Here is a 20,000-nt window from a genome sequence, read left to right as displayed (position 1 = left end):
ATGACCCAGAGATTCAGGTGCACAAAAAATTGGGAAAAAAAAGTATAGGACTAAAAAGGGCAAAACTCAGCGGTTAGGAGAGGAGGTTGGGGGAGGTGGTGGAGAGGGAGGGAAGGGGAGGGGAGGGGAGGGACTCCGCTTTGAAAAAGTTAATTCTCTTTCATCAACTTCAGAGAGCAGAGTTATTCCCAGCATAAATATTTCGCATGTCGAGTGGAATCCCGCCCTTCATAAGCCAAAGCCCCGTGCATTCATTGACGTTAATTCCAACAGGGGGAGGCGGAGGCTGATGTGACCCCTGTGTTTTTCACGGCCATCTCCTGTACAGTATATGACTTCTCTTCAAATTTATGAACTTATATAAATATCGGTGGCTATGAAGCAAGAGAAATATATCAAAATCAAACAGGCTTTGAAATATTATTCGACTTACAGCAATACCGTTAGGGGAGGCCTCAACAAAATAATTTGAAAAATAATTATATTACAAATCACTTGGGAGAAATGTTGTGGAAAAGAAAATGGACGTACAACAACAACGCCAACACTTTTTAAGTAAATAACAAGTTACAACACTGTTATTATAACTCTGAATGCACAGCAAAATACTTCTAAAATTTGTGAAAAAGATAGTGGACGCACAATAACACAGCCAATAGTTTTTAAGTAAATAACAATAGTTATAAAACTGTTGTTATAACACTGAGTGTACAGCAAAAGGCTTCTATGACTAAAACTTAAGCGTCAGCTTCCAGAAGCATATAAGTTAAAGATTTTGAAGGCTTACATAACCACTGATGTTCTTACCTATCTGCTAAGATTCAAAGTTTGGTGACCCCTCCTGATTTTAACGATATTACGAAAAAATATTAAAATAGTTGACATTGTTATTATATACATGTGAATAATATTACAATTAAAAAAAATTACACTAAAACACGATCGACTATGATAAAGAATTTAAAAGAGAAATTTAAAAATCAAAAGGACCATAAATAAAATTATACGAATTAAATGTAATACCGACAGTATTAGTACTATTTTAGCTCTTGGGAGTTCATTATGCAAAACACATGCTGACTACGATAAAGTATTTAAAAGAGTAATTTAATAATAAAACGGACTATAAATAATACTATATGAATTAAATTTAATACCGACAATATTAGTACTGTTTCAGCACTCGGTGGTTCATTATGCAATAGTCCAGACCCTACGTACAAAACACAAATTCAATTACCAGACCTTATTATTAGTGTATATATTCCAATCCCTGGGGAGAAATAATTCCCAAACTGTCGTAATTGGTAACTGCATATAGAGTGATGTGTTATTAACACCCTCACGGTGAAAGAACGAATAAAAAGGTCCCTGCGACAATGGAGAATCGGTGAACGCGAAAGTAAAAACCAGTCAAAGTTTTAAGCATTTAATAAAGGCAAATTGACTTTCAATACTTTGTTAATATTATTTCCTACAAATATTGGTACTCCTTTGTCGTCAAAGAGATATCATCAGCCGTACTGAAATTGAATTTCACAAAACTTTTGATCATTTTCGCTTTGTCTGCGTTAAAGAGAGAGAGAGAGAGAGAGAGAGAGAGAGAGAGAGAGAGAGAGAGAGAGAGAGAGAGAGAGTTAAAAACTGATATGGGATGGTCATGCCTGCGTAAAACCGTTCGATTATGAGGCATTATCACAAGGCAAGTGAACGCTTTTAAGTAGAAATTAAATGAGAAAATAAGTGTCCGTTAAAAATCCCAAAAAATAATGGTCATTAAACTAATACCAAAAAGAACGGAACGGGGATGACCACATTGAAGCCCTACCTCTCTCTTCCACTCCAACTGCCAACCACAAGTCAACTGACAACTGAGCACCTGATTCACTGCTCTCCGTTAAAAAAAAAAGGTTCTTATAGCGAAACAAAAAGAAAATTCTGAGGCAAATGAAACGATGCGTTAACAAAAAAAGACAAATTTCTACAAGAAAACGCTTCCTATCCCGTGATATATCCATCGCCTTATTCAAGCATTTTACAGTTAATCAAGTTGACCTCGGCTGATATAAGTATATTTATGGGGTTCTTGTGAATTAAAAACAGCAAAGCTGCCACTTCATAACTAACGCTGAAGGATCAAGAATGTTAGAGCAGAGTGCTTCCCCATATCACAGACGGGAAAGAAAAAGATAAGTCTAGTTCAAGAGTCTCATACCAACAAAAGAGAAATTGGTATTAACCCGGTATGTATCCACCTACTCATCACCTCCGACTCTCCGAGTCGGAGGTGGAAGCTCATTGGAACGCCGTGTTTAGTACTAGCCTCTTGGGCGATCAAAGATGTCGCTTATTAATATATAGAAATATATAGAAAAATGAGTGTATATATTACTTTGATCCCCGAGGAGCTGGTACTAAACTCCGCGTCCCATTGAGCTTCCGTCATGTTTAATTTAGTACTAGCACCTCGGAGGTTGTGCGTAGGTGGATACATAACGGGTTAGTACCAGAGAAATTTCCATTTTTCCACAACATTACAAATTTCCATTTTTCCACAACATTACCTAGATTTGAAAAATATGCAAGTGGCGGAATGACGATATGAATCAGGGCCCAATAATGTTACAGAGAGAGAGAGAGAGAGAGAGAGAGAGAGAGAGAGAGAGAGAGAGAGAGAGAAAGAGATATGGGGGGCACAAAAACTAAAACCATCAGAGAAATGTACTGAACTTTCTTTAGACTAAACTTAACTACTTCTAGTGTAAACTGAACGTCCTCTAGTCTCAATCGAACTACATCCAGTCTAAACTGAACTTTTTCTAGTCTAAACTAGCCCTTATTTTCGTCAACATCTATTCCAATGATCCAAGACATTCCTGTGACCTTCCAACAAAATATTAATCACAAAACTCGGGAACACATGATAAAAATGCTTAGCTTTAAATTACTACAGTCCGTAAGCCTTCATACATGGAGCACTGACCTCCTCAATACATAGTGTAACCGTTTCGTCGTTTCAACCATGCATATTGCTAACATTTTACCAATTCGTTTAGTTCAGTACTAGATGTGGCGAAATGCACGACCAACCCAACGGCGCGGCGTTAAGGTACTTATTTGTCCATCTGCGCCTGATATGGTCTATTGAGTCCGAATTACCAGTTGAATGGGAGATGTGCGCGCGCATTTGTTGATTTAAAAGGATATTATTGCATTCACTCGAACAGTCATGGGATAGCAATACAAATGCAACAAAATAGCTACTAGATATATGTACCTCTGTCATAGAGAAATTATTCATACATTCCATTGCCGAGTTTTATTTCACAAGTAAATGGAATAGCCATATGTATGCTAAATAGTAGGCCGTCAAGCATTTACAGTAACTAGTGTTTATTTAAGAACAAACTCGTAATATAACCTTGACAAGTGTAAAATGGAAATATATATATACATATACATATATATATATATTAAATATATATATATATATATATATATATATATATATATATATATATATATATATATATACATATATATAATCATAAATTATATATAACAATACACAATATTTCTGAATTCATATTAAAATTAAAATCATCAGAATTTTTTTCTGGTGGTATTTTTCTCTTCTTAAGTTTTCTGTAAAAAAAACTATTGCACCGACTTTGTCTGTCCGTTAGTACTTTTTTATGTCCGCCCTCTGATCTTAAAAACTACAGGGGCTAGAGAGCTGCAAATCGGTATGTTGATCATCCACCCTCCAATTATCAAACATACCAAATTGCAGCCCTCTAGCCTCGGTAGTTTTTATTTTATTTAAGGTTAAATTTAGCCATATTCGTGCTTCTGGCAACTATATAGGGCAGGCCACCACCAGACCGTAGTTAAAGTTTCATGGGCCGCGGCTCATGCAGCATTATACCGGCACCATCGAAAGATAGGTCTATTTTCGGTGGCCTTGATTATGCGATGTACAGAAAACTCGATTGCGCAGAAGAAACTTCTGCTCATTTTTTACTTGTTTCTATAGACTTTCGTTCCTTCAGGTATCACTGATGATAGGAAGGTTTTAAATTACACTGCACGTAAATTCAACCTTCTTTGTAAACTTGAGACAGCTATTTGAGTGGTGTACTTTATCAACTGTAATCAGTATCTTCTACTATACTCGTAGCTTTCAGAGGAAGTAGGGAGAAGTATGGTGCTGATTCAAAACATCATTACAGTTTTGATGATACCACCTGCAATTATGTCACTTGGACATCGTAGTCTGTCTGTCTGTCTTAACCAGGTGATGCTGTGAGGAATTTCCTCTTTGGTACTGAGTCGTTCTTCACACACAATAACTTAAAATTTCTCTTTTCTGTTTTTGTTCTTATTTTATTGTCCGTTACTACCATTAACCTGTTATGTATGTGGTGATTGTAAGACAAATTCACATGATGCCAACACTTTAAAAACTGGATGAAAGTATCCTGCAGGAATACTGAGATACCCTGGCTATAACATGACTCAGCTTTGGCTCTCCTTTTATAAATTGTGGCTATTCACGCCTTTGGTTGTTGTCAGTCTCTGTACAATGTTGGAAAATATAGACTTGGTTGCTGTGGTATCATTGACATCTTTACCTGGGAATTCTTTATTATGGCAGATATATCTAGGTGGTCATCTGTTTCTCCTCTCACTAACAGCGATGTACGACAGAAGTTTCTGAGAGGAACACTCTTGCTGAGATTACCAGTAACACCCTCAGTCATTTTTTCTTTGTAATTTGTCTTCCTCGAAAATGTCACATGCCTTTCTACAGTAGCATATAACTTTTTACCTGGTCGTCATAATTAGACGATGTCTGGGTACAGCAATTGGCCATTTTTCTACTAATGCAATTCTCTATCACGCAGTCCTGAAAACTACCTTAGTTAAAATTTACCAAACCCAGTCTAAGTTTTGGTTGACATTTTCCCAGCGACTGCAGTCTATGAGAGGCCAGTCCATGTAAGTGGACAACAAAGGTACATCTGTACAATTCACTACGTTCAGCTTTCAAGACAAGTACGGTTAACAACATATTCATTTGGCAAAACAAAGAAAAACCTAATCAAATGAAATAATAAGTAAATAAGAGGAAATGCCCCATGCATATAATTATGACGTTTAGTTACCACAGAAAGACAGAGAACTATTGTTTCTATTTACTTACAAGTTCTTCAGTCTCGTATCAAATTTTGCAAAGAAAGAGACGTGAGAGAGAGAAAAGAGAAGAATACAGCTTGAATGCTCACTGCCCAGAAAAGTCTGGGTGATCACAGAGAAGAAGAAACAGCAACAAGACCAAAGTCTTTCGCCTTTCAATAAGCCAAATAAGGGCCTTTGCACCAAATGTCTTTTTGACATCGATTTACGATATGTTAAACCTCAAAAACTTCCCTCTGGACTTTACAGAGAAGGAAAAAATTCACGAGAAAAACCTATATATGCGCGTCCACGAGTAACCTTAATGTGAACGCTCAGGAGAAACGTTGGTCTGCAATGAAATCGAATAAACAATGAGCAGGTTCCAAGGACTTTACGAGGTAAACGTTGCCCATTCAACCGCATATTGAGACGCCTTTCACGGCACTAAATCAACCAGAGTGACCAGTCAAGCATAAGGCGCCAAACGGAGGACCACTTGTAGGCGAAGGATTCATAAAAAGAATTCTAGACAAGGTTACGTGCATGATAACGAAAAAGAAATACATAGTAAAGATAAATAATAACAAAAACGTCTGCAAGAAACAACTGTAATCATTCATATTGAAAAACTGCCTGTAAAACGGTTTTACATGGGACTTTTATATTGCAACACTTTTCACAAACGAAATGACGACCACAGTAAATATAATTTTTTTTTGTGAAAAAGGTAACTTTCTGCAATTGTATTTATGAAATCACATCTGGATGACACATCAGTCACCACCTATCCTCCTTTGTATTCCCCGAACTACTTACCTGGAGCTCGTTAAAATACAGGTTTGGCATCATTTGGTTCTTGCAGCCAAGCCGGTTTCAGTCTATGTTCCATAAAATCTATATACACTGAGAACTTTTTAGGAAGAAAATTAACCTAAATTACAGCAATTCACTGGCAAACTAACAAAGGGGTGAACGCAACGCCGAAACCAAAAACAAAGGAATTTCTTTTATCAAAGATGAACTGAAACAAGTAAAAAATGCTCCGAAATTTCTTCGGCGCAATCGAGTTTTCTGTACAGCGTATAAAATCTGTATGAAACTCTCAGCCGCTGCCCATAAAACTTTCAGCCACGACCCGGTGGTGGCCTGTGTTGTTAGCATCCACAGCGATGCAAGACGCACGATCATGGCTAACTTTAACCTTAAATAAAATAAAAACTACCGAGGCTAGAGGGGTGTAATTTGATATATTTGATGATTGGAGGGTGGATGATCAGCATACCAATTTGCAACCGTCTAGCGTCAGTAGTTTTTAAGATCTGAGGGCGGAAAGAAAAAGTGCGGACGGACAAGCAAAGCCAACTCAATAGTTTTACAGAAAAGAAAAACGAGCCAAGGTATGGCAAAACTATCGAGGTTCTGTAAAAGCGTAAACTGACTCTCACCATCTTCAACCTTGGTGAAGATGAGGGTATGTGTTTGTTCACTGTTTCACAGCCAAAACGGAATCTAAACATGTCGATGTCTGACACTTACAACACTTTAATCTGTGCAACAAGAAAATGACAAAAAGACCTTACATAAGACTTACCAGCGTTACTCCTTCTTCGTGAAAAGGGATGACGCCGCTAGCCCAAGCTTCTTGCTCCCTAACATAAATAATGGGATGTGTCAGCGGCTTCAAATGATCAGTAGCAGAGTATATGCGCCCACTGCAAGCAAAGAGATGGGATATATAAATAAGTAAATATGTAAATAAATGTATATATACACATACCTATATGTGTATATATATATATATATATATATATATATATATATATATATATATATATATACATACATATAATTATATCATACATCATATCACTAGATCACACTACCACCCAAGCCAGAGCATCTAACTTGTAATCCCATCAAGCCGAGTTGATGCTTATTCACCATTTGCTTTTCTGCAGTAAAACAATTAAGATTTTAACCAATTCTTTATCATGTTCTGCCTTTTTTTTATTCACTTTATCTTTGACAAACATTACTCAGCTTTTTGTACACCTGTTCAGGATTTTTTTTCTCATGCGAGAGTGTCTGACAAAAAAATTTTTTTTTAAATAAACACATGAAATTTCTCGTAACACCACTATTTAATCTTCCTTTACCTCTGTACCTGAAAAATTCCCCAATGACTACGTTCCCTTGCCCGCCGCATCGGAGAGTCGAACGCTGGGCCAACAGCGTGCTAGCCGAGAGCTCTACCCACCCATCAAATGTAGGGTGGAAAGTAAAATGGAAGAAGGAGAATATGAACAGAGGTACAGTAAAAGGAATGAAAGAGGTTGCAGCTAGGGGCCGAAGGGACGCTGCAAAGACCCTTAAGTAATGCCTACAGTGCACCACATGAGGTTCACTGACGACACTAAGCCCACCCCCTTACGGGATTGATACAATTGCGTATTGATATAATTCAAGATTAGTTACACAACGTCTACCCTCTCCTCTGGACTTATCTTCTCATTAAGTAGATGCGGAAAACGTCGACACCATAATGCCAGCTCACACGCGCCATAATTAATGCATTAGTCTCCATTGAGACTAATAAATTGAGTTTGGTCTTCCCTTACAATGTGGAGGAGAGTGGAGAGGTAAAGCCAACGAATTAAGGACGAAAAGGCGATGAACTTAGGAAATAAGACCCGAAGGTATAAAGCAGAAAAGGGGTAATTTCATAGCAGTTTTGAATGGGCACGTTATGTCTTTACCGACAGTTAGGAAGCCCTTTTTAAAATGGATTTTTAATAACCTTACCTACAAAAAGCCAAATGAAGCGTAGTTCTCCATCCCAAGATTATATATATATATATATATATATATATATATATATATATATATATATATATATATATATATATATATATATATATATATATATAATATAATATATATATATATATATATATATATATATATATATATATATATATTACTCATATATATATGAGTAATGAATGTAGTTCTCCATCCCAAGATTATATATATATATATATATATATATATATATATATATATATATATATTTCTTAGTAAACAGACAAGAAACGCTACGCAATATACATCGATGCCTCATCTACAGAAAACATGACAGGAATAGGTATTCAATATGTTGCGTGAGATTTCATACCAGTACACACACACATACACACACACACACACACACACACACACACATATATATATATATATATATATATATATATATATATATATATATATATATATATATTACGCTCTTTAAAGTACTGCATTAAAAATATAAAGGGGCATACGTCAACTACTCAGGTTTCATTAACGTTCTAGTTGGAAGCCACCAAACAAAGATCGCTTTCAGAGAGGTGTCTTATGTATATACAGGAAAGGATACGAAAAAAAAGTTAAGACCAGCAAGCGTCTTGATTCTTCGTATCGATTCAGGATTGACGGGCTACATCACTTTAGAAACTGACATACGTATAATTTTCCTGTAAAGACGTCGATGTGAAAGGCAAGCATATTTTTCATCTACCCAACAATTATAAAAACGAGAATATAAAAATAAAGAATCAGGTTCAACCCAAACGAAAGTAAAAGGGCCGCTTATACCACGGTGAAATACTGTTGGCCATACACGAATTTTCTATTTTCGTCAAACAGTGACGCAAACGTTTCTGAGCTCTTTAAAAAAATAATAATTCTGGAGTTTCCCCAGAAACCTTCCTCTACGTGATTTTACTGCATAATCGTTTTACTAAGAAGTTTCTTTGTTACAGAGCCATTCCAGTTGTCGTTCTAAAGAATTTTATCCCTCTGCATCATATAGGCCTACAAGGGTCCATTCCGGGCTTTGTCGCCTCATCTGTGAATCCCAGCTCACGTTTCCTCCTACTCAAGTCATCTCCCGAGTATATACTTTACTTTTCTCTTACACTCCCAAACAAGAACCTCAGAGTTTCTCTCTCTCTCTCTCTCTCTCTCTAAGGATGTTGACTTAATGGAGAAGTATCATTTGTTCTCAGAGGAAAATGCTTGCGATACTAATAAAAATGTGAAAATAATTATCTTTCTTGTCCGTTAACATATACTACTGAAACTAAGGAACACGTTCAATATTTCACTGATTATAGCTTGTATACACATATGAAACAGTCAACTAACAATATTAATGCCCGAGTTCATTTCACTGACTACAAAAGCCAATGGGGTGCGCATTCACACACAAAGACTACATCGTGAGCGGGGGTGGGGTGGGGGGAGGAGGGGGGAGTTGTGTTTGTTTATAACAACGAAGAACTCATCCACCACAACCATAGTAATAATTTTGTGCTCCTGCTTCATACATCATATCGTCACCAATTCAAACGGGATTTTCTTTTCATGATCTCAAACGCTAAATTTTAAGTTGCCCGTTAATGCTAATTTCACTTTACCTTGGTAATAATTTACACCCCAAATGCTCCTACCTGACCAAGATTCAAACCTATGTATTTTATGACAAGGAACGAGAGCAGAAATGACATCAGCCTTGCTATCAAAAGATATAAACTGATTTCGACTTAGTTTTACTTACTCTTGATCATCCACTGTTGTAAAATTCCCAATCATGGATAAACTGTCACATTCGTTGCCGACGCCAACAGAATGACATTCCAAACTTGCCTCAGACATCACATGGCTGTATGCCGTTTAAAGTAATCTTCAACGCCGTCTCTTCCAAACGCTTTTTATCTTTGTTACTTTTACAAACCTGAGCAATCTTTTTTTTCTCCACAAGCATATCCTCTCATTAACCTGCATCACAGGTACCTGACACCATGTCCATCGGTTAGTCTAAGGTCTAACCAAAGTCTTCGCTATATATTACATCATCTCAACTCAAGTAGATTCGGTACTGAGAGAGCTGGAGTTTTACAAAGAGAGAGTCAGCAATGGGGGATCTCTCACATTTATATTACCCAAGAGTACTTCATAACATCTAATCATAATATGAGAATCATGAACAGTCGTATCAGCAAGAACAGTGATTAGAAAACGGTAAGAACTAAAGCACTGGGAAAACCAACCCTGGACACCGCGGAGACAGAGAAACTGTCAATAAACTGCCAACGGAACACGTGGCGGGTACCGAAGCCACACAGCAACAACCGCCTAGGTAACAAGAACACTTCGGAGGTTTAGAAGACCAAAATTTTACGTTTTCTGTGCAGTCAATGCACATTTAAACAAAAATATAATATCAGATAAATCGTTACTCTCGATTACGAATGTTTTGTCTCATCGTTTTACTTTGTTTTACGTTACAACAAATGTATATCTATTCCCCATTCATTTAAGGTAGTTTAGTTCCACTCTGGTACGCATTTCTGTAGACTTCTACATTTACCAATATTTTGCGCCTAAAAGACAGGAAGGCATCACAGATTCAAGTTGACCTTCATATTACTATTAATGACCACTGTGCATGTAACGAATATAGTTTACAAAGCTAGCACCGATTTAAAATTGAAATATGGCAGAACAACAATTTCGTTCAGTTTCGAAAATGAATTAGTCGAAGATATTCCACACCGAATAAATGATAAGTTAAATATTATTTCTCCCTCTCCATAAATCAATATTCATTGAAACGGAATAAGTGATCAGAGCAAAAAAAGACTATAAAATAAAAAAAAAGAGAAAGTGAGATTCACTTCAAACACCATGAACGTTTAAAACTTCAAAAGAATGAGACCCACAATTTTATTTTGTTTGTTTGTTTTTTTTTTTTTTTTAACCACGAATAGCGTTATGTACTATTGAGATGCGAGCAATTTGAAATGTATATATAATTTTATTCTGCATTCGAAATGAGTCGCGTTGTGAAGGGAAATACTGATAGGAATAAAATTCTCCGCTGCAGAAATAACACTGCATTTTCCACTAGGAGTCACTTCAAATCTATCTCTTTAATGGTATGCGATGCAGCGAGAGGGTTTTAAGAAAATGTTACGCGCGCGCGAGCACAATCAGATACACACACACACACACAAATATTATATATATATATATATATATATATATATATATATATATATATATATTATACATATATATACTGTATATATACATATGTATATATATATATATATATATATATATATATATATATATATATATATATATATATGATAATAATAATAATCTCATGGGTATGCATAAACGCACCTGGTCATTATGCATGTAGCTCTATTAATAGTTCTGTTTGTGACTGGGTAATTTATTCTAATTGTCAGATGCATAAAAGTTGTGGATTGATGGTTCGTATCCTGGAAAAAAAAACATTATCTCAAAACAGCAAGTCCGGCTTTTAGCATTATCTCATAAAATTGAAAAATAAAATGAGTATTCATCACTGATAGTAGGAGGCGCATTACTTTCAGCCAGCATGTAAGGGATGAATATTTCTTTCCTTTCAGACTTAGAAATTTGAGTTTGCAGTCCCAAGGAGGAAAAGCAAGCGAAGGTATAATGATGATGATAGTCATCTTAAAAACCTGAGATGAGACTATCATCATCATTATACCTTCGCTTGCTTAACATTAGCCGTGTTGAATATAATGATCAAGTTCGTCCTAGTAAGTCAACCTTAGCCACATTTATTTTTCGAATGCCTAATGGTTATAAAAATATTGTCTGAAGTTATTTGCTTTTTGTGCATGGCGATTATCATAATCATTTCTGTTGTTTTTAGTCGGGCACTTGAGCTGTGGTTGGAAACTTTTGTGAAAGTACAAACGAATACTAAATGCGACATTGACACTTCAAGATGATAACTATACTTCAACAGAGATATAGTAATGCTCTCGGTTTACGGCAAAATACCTTTGATTTCTGTGCTTTTAAGGACAGTTCATTTTCATATAATATTATTTAGGCGATAACGGATGACACTGTACTGTTTTCATGTGTCAATTACTGTAATTGTATATTTGTCAACCCGAATGGTACGATAAAATTATATTTGTTTTTGGTAAAATTAGGTTAACATTGATCAAATTCTGATTGTAATATTATTAAAAATGTAAAATATTGTATATTTTCTCTAATAAAAGATAAAAAAAATTTACTGTAATTGTCAGTGTCCATCCGTAGACCAACATGACAAAAAATTATAATTTCAGTAGAAAGATTCAGGCTTCTTCTTCTTCTTCAAGGGATATTTTGATATTTTATTTCTTTCTTTTCTGGATGCTTTTCCATTCAGTTCCCTTTGTCCCCGCGCAACAAACGCAACCTTCTTTTCCCACTTCGCTCTGAAAAGGAAATTGCGTTCACCTTGTTACCATGCGGGGCGAAACACAAAAGGGATGCTTCAAAGCAACAAAATTAGAATACTGTGATTGCCAGGACAAAGCGCGAGGGCCTTTTTGAATGGAGAGCATATAAAGGGACTAATGCGAATCTCGCCACTTTATTCATTAGGATTTGTGTCTTCGTCTGCAATTAATCCACTGTACAGAAAGGGATACATCTGAAAAGCCTAATCACTACTTATTTAAGAGGGAGAACCATGAAATTTGAAACCAGGCAAAATGCTTTTAAAGGAGGCAATAAGAAAGGGCACGAGCGCTCTTGAAAGCAATTTTCTATCAGTGAAAAACTGAAAGGTCAAGCACCTTTCGATGAATCGATAAAATCTCGGATTTCTGATAATAGAGCAACCGTTTCTTTTTTTCAGCACCATCAAGGGGAACAAGACATGTGTTGTGACGTGGGTTCGCGACCCGACAATACCAATCCATTTATCACTTATAAATTCCCCTTCGGTGATAATTCTCCATCGGAGATATTCCGAGGTAGCGTGAATTTGATATTAAGCTACATTTTGTAGCTTCATGATTATATATATATATATATATATATATATATATATATATATATATATATATATATATATATATATATATATATATATATATATATATATATATATATATATATATATATATATATATATATATCTAACAAGAAGGATCTTTCTCTATCCATATGTAGAATTTTACCAATTAAAATTAGCCATACTCAGAAACAGTTATATATATATATATATATATATATATATATATATATATATATATATATATATATATATATAAAATGTATATATATGCCTGTATAAGTGAGCAAACGCGCAATCATAGCAGGAAAAAGCCTCAAAATATAATTCTCAAAGCAAGAACATGCCCCACAGGTTTGGCACTACCCTTTTCCCCTGAAATCAATAACTGATGATGTCCCAACCTATGAATGAATATCCAGTGCTTCCCACTTCAAGCTTAAACATCTCCCAAAAATGAAGTAGCATTAAACATCAGCATGTCGCTCGTAGTCTACAAACTCAGAACATCTCTACTGATCCACTTTATGATACCTTGCTAAATTATTTCTCATTTGATGTGAATGAAAATCAAAATGATATCCCGCGAGGAATGGATCACAAGGCAGAAGTCATCAGAGGCAGAAAGAATAAGTTTGCTTAAACACAAAGGAAAATAAATAAACAAAATGTATACATAAACACCACAAGCTATTCAGTATCCGAAGCAAGTGGCGCCAGATGCCGCAAGAATAAATGCTCTTACAAACTAAAGCGAGTAAACAAATACCACGAAACAAAGTTACCATTAAGGCTGATTCACATTGTACCGTCACGTCACCTACACATCACATCACGTCACCGTCCCATCAGCCATGCCTTGTATTCACACTATCCATTATTCTCGCTCAGTTCGTGCCCAGTCTCAGCGGCTCACAGACATAGCGGTAAAAAACTTGCATAAGCACCGTCACGTCACGTCAAAATAGTCTTTACAAGAAAACGTGTCGCGATGTGACGGTGGATGCCGTGTGCTTGATGGTGACGTGACGTGATGGTGTAATCAAGTCCATTTGATTACAAGTAAGAAATTCTCACGTACTTTGGCGTGACGTGATGTGTCGGTGACGTGATGTTATAATGTGAATCAGCCTTTACCCTCAAGTGATCCCCGGTATGTAAGCGATCAATACACAAAAACTAACAGTCTTTTACCATCTTTGTAAAGAGCAACAACATCTACAAATTATTCCAGATTTTATTACAGACGTTCCCTACATAACACAATTCATACATTACGTATGATGAACACAGTTTGTTCAGAAAGCACTTTCTAACTTTCACCAGATTCGTAGTTTCTCTACTATGTATCACCTGCAAAGATCAGCCATTCTGTTTTTGTGTTTTACCTGGCAACATTGCACACGTAACTCCATACATACACACACACACACACACACACACACACATATATATATATATATATATATATATATATATATATATACATATATATATATATATATATATATATATATATATATATATATATATATGAACATACATACATACATATATATACTATATATATATATATATATATATATATATATATATATATATATATATATATATATATATATATGAACATACATACATACATATATATATATATATATATATATATATATATATATATAACACATACATATATATATATATATATATATATATATATATATATATATATATATATATACATATACATATACATATACATATACACGTTTGTGGTTATGTGCGGGTGTGTGTGTTAATACCTCGAAATCAAAAGCAATCAGAAAATAAAAGGCAAAATGAAGAATTCCACTGAACAGTTCCGGATTTTCAAAAGGTCCATTGTGTGGCAAACCGTTAGGGGTAAATTCATCATTTTATCTTTTATTCTCTTTGCACTTTTAAGACATATATAGTATATGCGTCTAAACGCACATACACGTTTGTGCGAACGTTGATATCAATACACAAACGCCCTCGCCCTTTCATTCCGGCAAACCCTGAAAAAGAAACCCATTGACTTTCATTCATCCGGGAACCCCGACATTCCCATTCAGATTTGATGTAAATAAAATTCCAGTGACGTGCAAATGATCCGGGTATTAACGGACCGGGAGATTTCTTCTTGGCGGCGAGAGGAACGCCTGGCTGCGCTATGCATCTCGTTATTTCGTTTCCTGCCAACTTTTCTCAATTACTCATTTCATCGGCGAACTCATTTTGATTCCGCTCGTATTCCATCGGAAGGAGGTTCATAAAAGTAAATGCGCCACTTCTCGTGTAAATGGTCGTCACCATTAACCAGGCTGTGAAGGAGACTAAATTACGTAACTTGTTACGCAAGGAACTGCGTGTTCCTCAAATAGTATACTGGAGAGGGAGATTAAGAAGTTAGGCATTAAAAAAAAAAAGGTGAAATGAAGCAGATGCGGACTGAATGGTACATACCCTTTGAACTTTCACTATGGTCACTGGAGATATTCCAATGGGCTTCTATTCATCACAGTAATTACGGCTAAAATGTTGTATAATTACTAAGCATTATAAATGTAACTTATTAGTACAGTACCAAAGTTCACTGAATCACTGTAGGCATTTTAATTCACCTGACTTTATCAAGTAATCCTTCCTTATATATATATATATATATATATATATATATATATATATATATATATATATATATATATATATATATACATATATATATATATATATATATATATATATATACACATATATATATATATATATATATATATATATATATATATATATAATATATATATATATATATATATATATATAATATGTCTGTATATATATATAATATATATGTATATATATATAATATATATGTATGTATATTAAGTAAATATTTTAGATTCCTAAAAATGACATCCAAGTATCGAGAGTTAGCGTCACTACCAAGGATGTGGGCACCTGATTTGTTTCAGTTTCTGCACGCACGGCAAGCCTGAGCAATTGCAAACACTTGCAAATGAGGTTAATAGACAGAAAATTCATCATCCTCTTGCATTCTGAAAGATCAGCCAGTAGAGTGAAGTATTGGTAAAAGCGGTGATGCTCGTTAAAGGCAAGGATTAGCTTAAGTCAAGGGGTATTTGAATTCTGAAAGCACTTCATAGAAAGGATCTTACTAGAAGAGAATAGCAAGCAAGAGTGCCTGATAACAGATGAAGGTTCGTCATACGTGGAGGTGCCAATAAAACTTATGACGCAGCCAAAGCACTGAAACGGCTTTGAAGGTGCATAATTGTACTGAACAAAGGTTCACTGGATCATTGTTTACATGCAAAGACTTTTCACATATAAATTGCCTTATCTAATAGGAAATAATTCTGCTAACACATTCTATATACATACGTAAAAACATACAAGAAGGTATGCACACACAAACAAACAAAAAACACACACATATACGCATATACATATATATACATACATATATGTATATATTTATATATATACATATATACACACATATATATATATATACTGTATATATATATATATATATATATATATATATATATATATATTATATATATATATATATATATGGAGAGAGAGAGAGAGAGAGAGAGAGAGAGAGAGAGAGAGAGAGAGAGAGAGAGAGAGAGAGAGAGAGAGAGAATTAATTTCTATTCATGTAAGTGTAAATGCATTTTTATTTATATATATATATATATATATAGTATATATATATATATATATATATATATATATATATATATATATATATATATATATATATATATATATATATATATATATACAGTAAGTGTGTGTGTGTGTATTCATGTGAGCGTGTATTCCTTCCCCGCAACTCTCACATGCCTGAGGAAGGATGCACAACGTATAAATCAAAACCAAAATAGTTTGCAACATAATGCGGTAATGTATCTTGCATTAGCATTCCGGGAGATGCACCTGAACCTCATTACCGCAGTCAATATATATCTGAGGCATATATACTCTTCACGGGAACTCGTCTTCATTACGCATTCCCCTGATGGATGTGGAAAGATCTTGCAGGAAAACTTTTAACAGTCTGGGAGAGAGAGAGAGAGAGAGAGAGAGAGAATCTTTTCTAAATTGATTTATGTCGCGTAAAATCGATTTAACAGTCATTCATTGTCTTATGTATCATTTAGGGACGTATCGGATGACATATGTTGTAGAAATACATAGATGTTTCCCCATGACTCACGTATAAAGGATTAAAGTTAATCGTGTATCATATTTCAAAATACTTTTACTCCCCCATTTAGAACTTCTGTAACAGATTTTCATTTTTCATCCTAAACTCGATGCAAATCCTCTTTACTTGTTTTGTATTGCCTGTCACAAATTCTAAAAAATGTTGTTCTGATAAACTCATATCTTATTTACCTTGAATTTCAAGGAAGACTACCTTATAAATACCCCTTAACTAAATCAAGAATTTTATGTATAAAATGATCTTTTTAAAAATTATTAATTCTCTTGTTGCAGTTTTGGATCTATGATAAAGCTTCTTACGATAAACATTTCCCTTAGTTCCATTCGACTTGAAAGAAAACATATAGAGACGAGTAACAGTTTGCTATAAAATAACAATATAAACTGCTAAGTACAATAAAAACACATAAAGCTTAATACTCCAGTCAAAGTGACAAGACCAGTCTTTGCCGGGAAAAAAATGTTCTTTTATAAAAAAAACGTTATAAATATCTATGATTTGTCGACAGATTATAACAGATTTCCCAAAGGAGTGTCTTGTATGGCTTTAAGCTAGAAACCTGATATACCCCTCCCCCCTCCGCCCTTCCCCCTCCTGAAAAGGTTTTTTTTGTCATTCGACTGACTATAGATTTACTTTGTATGGTTTCAGTGTACAGACTCAAAATATAATACTTCGATCTCTTCCTTTATCTTCCTCTTCTTCGTTTTAACGTACATTTTTCCCATTTTTATATGGGGTAAGCGCGATGCCTTCTTTTGAAGGACTTTGATTTGGCGGTGGGTAGGCCTTATCTAATACCTGCCTGTCTATTTTCCTTACTAGTTGATTTGGCTATCATCAGCAGCTTCTGACAGCGAGAGAGGAGGAAACTGATAGTTAAAAAAAGTGTACATAAGTTGAAGGCAAATGATGATACTACAAGAAAAATATCATGGATAACGTTACGAAGACTTTGCATACTTTTTCTTTTGAGTAGAAATCCACCGACGAGGAAGCGCAGTTGTCCTTAATTATTCATATGGAAAAATAGCCCTTAAAAAAAGATGCCAGTACTCCAAGAAAGTCATAATAAATAACAGGAAAGATTGAAAAACTAATATAATTTGGGAAAATTGCTGATAATGAAAGTAAAAAATGCGCCTTAGTTTCTTCGGAGCAATCGAGTTTTCTCTCCGGTGGTGGCCTCAGCCATGGCCCATAAAACTCTTAGCCACGGCCCATGAAACTCAGCCACGGTCCGGTGGTGGCCTATGTTGTTGCTACCTATAGCGCTGCCAAAAGTACGATTATGGTTAACTTTAACCTTAAATAAAATAAACACCACTGAGGCTAGAGGGCTGCAATTTGGTACGTTTGATGACTGGAGGATGGATGATCAAAATACCAATTTGCAGCCCTCTAGCCCCAGTAGTTTTTAAGATCTGAGGGCGGACAGAAAAAGTGTAGACGGACAGACAAAGCCGGCACAATAGTTTTCTTTCACAGAAAACTAAAAAAAACCTAAGAAGTTCAATTCAGGGGATAAAATGGAATACAAGGAAAAAACCCTAAGCATTTCAATCACTAATCGACTTTTAAGTAAACCTGAAAGTGAGATTTACTGAACCCAGTTTTGAAGAATGCCGAGAACCCGGATAAGAACTGGTTTATGTTATCAGAATCGATTTAAACATCCATGAAATAAACCGTCAGTGTTTAAACACCTATACATGAAATGTGACAGCAAACCGAGAACCGATAAACAAACAAAATCTCGGCTGGAAATGCGTTGAGCCAATGGAGTGGAACAGAATATCGCGCCTAAAGAAACAGAAGCCGTACAGGCCCTGAGGTCGAAGTCATGGGACTGTGGGGTTTTAAGACAGATTCGTAGGAATACATTTTACTGATTCTTTCTACAGGAAGAATGAACAGGAAGACAGTAAAACTAGATACCAAAGCATGATGAAATAATTTGTATCAGAGATAAAAATATTAATATTCCTGATGTCACTATTTCTGTGAAGGCAAGAATGTGTAGATCAACAGAGTGCAGTACGTGGCGAAATAACGAGCAAAGAGACATCAATATTTTTCTTTAGCACAGCTGGAGTTGGTATATATTAATTTATCGTGTCTATACTGTTTTCTACAGTTCAAAATAAAATAGGATAGCTTAGTCTGTACATACATAAATACATACATGCATATATATATATATATATATATATATATATATATATATATATATATGTATAATGAATATAAAATTACGGAATGATACATAGCATTTTGGTAAGCCGCGTTAGACCAACTCAAAAGAAAATTATTTTTCCTCAAACACACACACACACATATACTGTAAATATACACATATATATACAGCATATATACGTATACGTCATTGTAGCTCAGGTGAGCATTGTATTTTTACCTTTTCCCAGTTTCTGTGTATATGAAGCCATAGTGACTCATCAAACTTACTTCTTGCATCACGTTCATGCATACACATACATACTTTATGTATATATATATATATATATATATATATATATATAAATATATATATATATATATATATATATATATATATATATATATATATATATATATATATATACATACATACGTGCATAAAGTACAGTATGTATG

The 20,000-nt window shown here is 34.8% G+C and overlaps 1 protein-coding gene across 2 annotated transcripts in view; it reads right to left on the bottom strand.

The window, feature by feature from the left end:
* LOC136847800 (uncharacterized) overlaps positions 1-20,000 on the bottom strand; it is a 298,449-nt gene that overhangs the window by 206,578 nt on the left and 71,871 nt on the right. For both annotated transcript variants that reach the window (XM_067119710.1, XM_067119709.1), the window contains exon 3: positions 6,773-6,893. In XM_067119710.1, coding sequence (XP_066975811.1) covers positions 6,773-6,893 — 121 coding nt within the window. The remainder of the gene's footprint in view (positions 1-6,772; positions 6,894-20,000) is intronic.

The sequence above is a fragment of the Macrobrachium rosenbergii genome, chromosome 17 (genome assembly GCF_040412425.1).
Source record: "Macrobrachium rosenbergii isolate ZJJX-2024 chromosome 17, ASM4041242v1, whole genome shotgun sequence".
Lineage (NCBI taxonomy): Eukaryota > Metazoa > Arthropoda > Malacostraca > Decapoda > Palaemonidae > Macrobrachium > Macrobrachium rosenbergii.
Note: the sequence above shows the minus strand (reverse complement) of the source record. Positions and strands in the feature narration are given on the sequence as shown.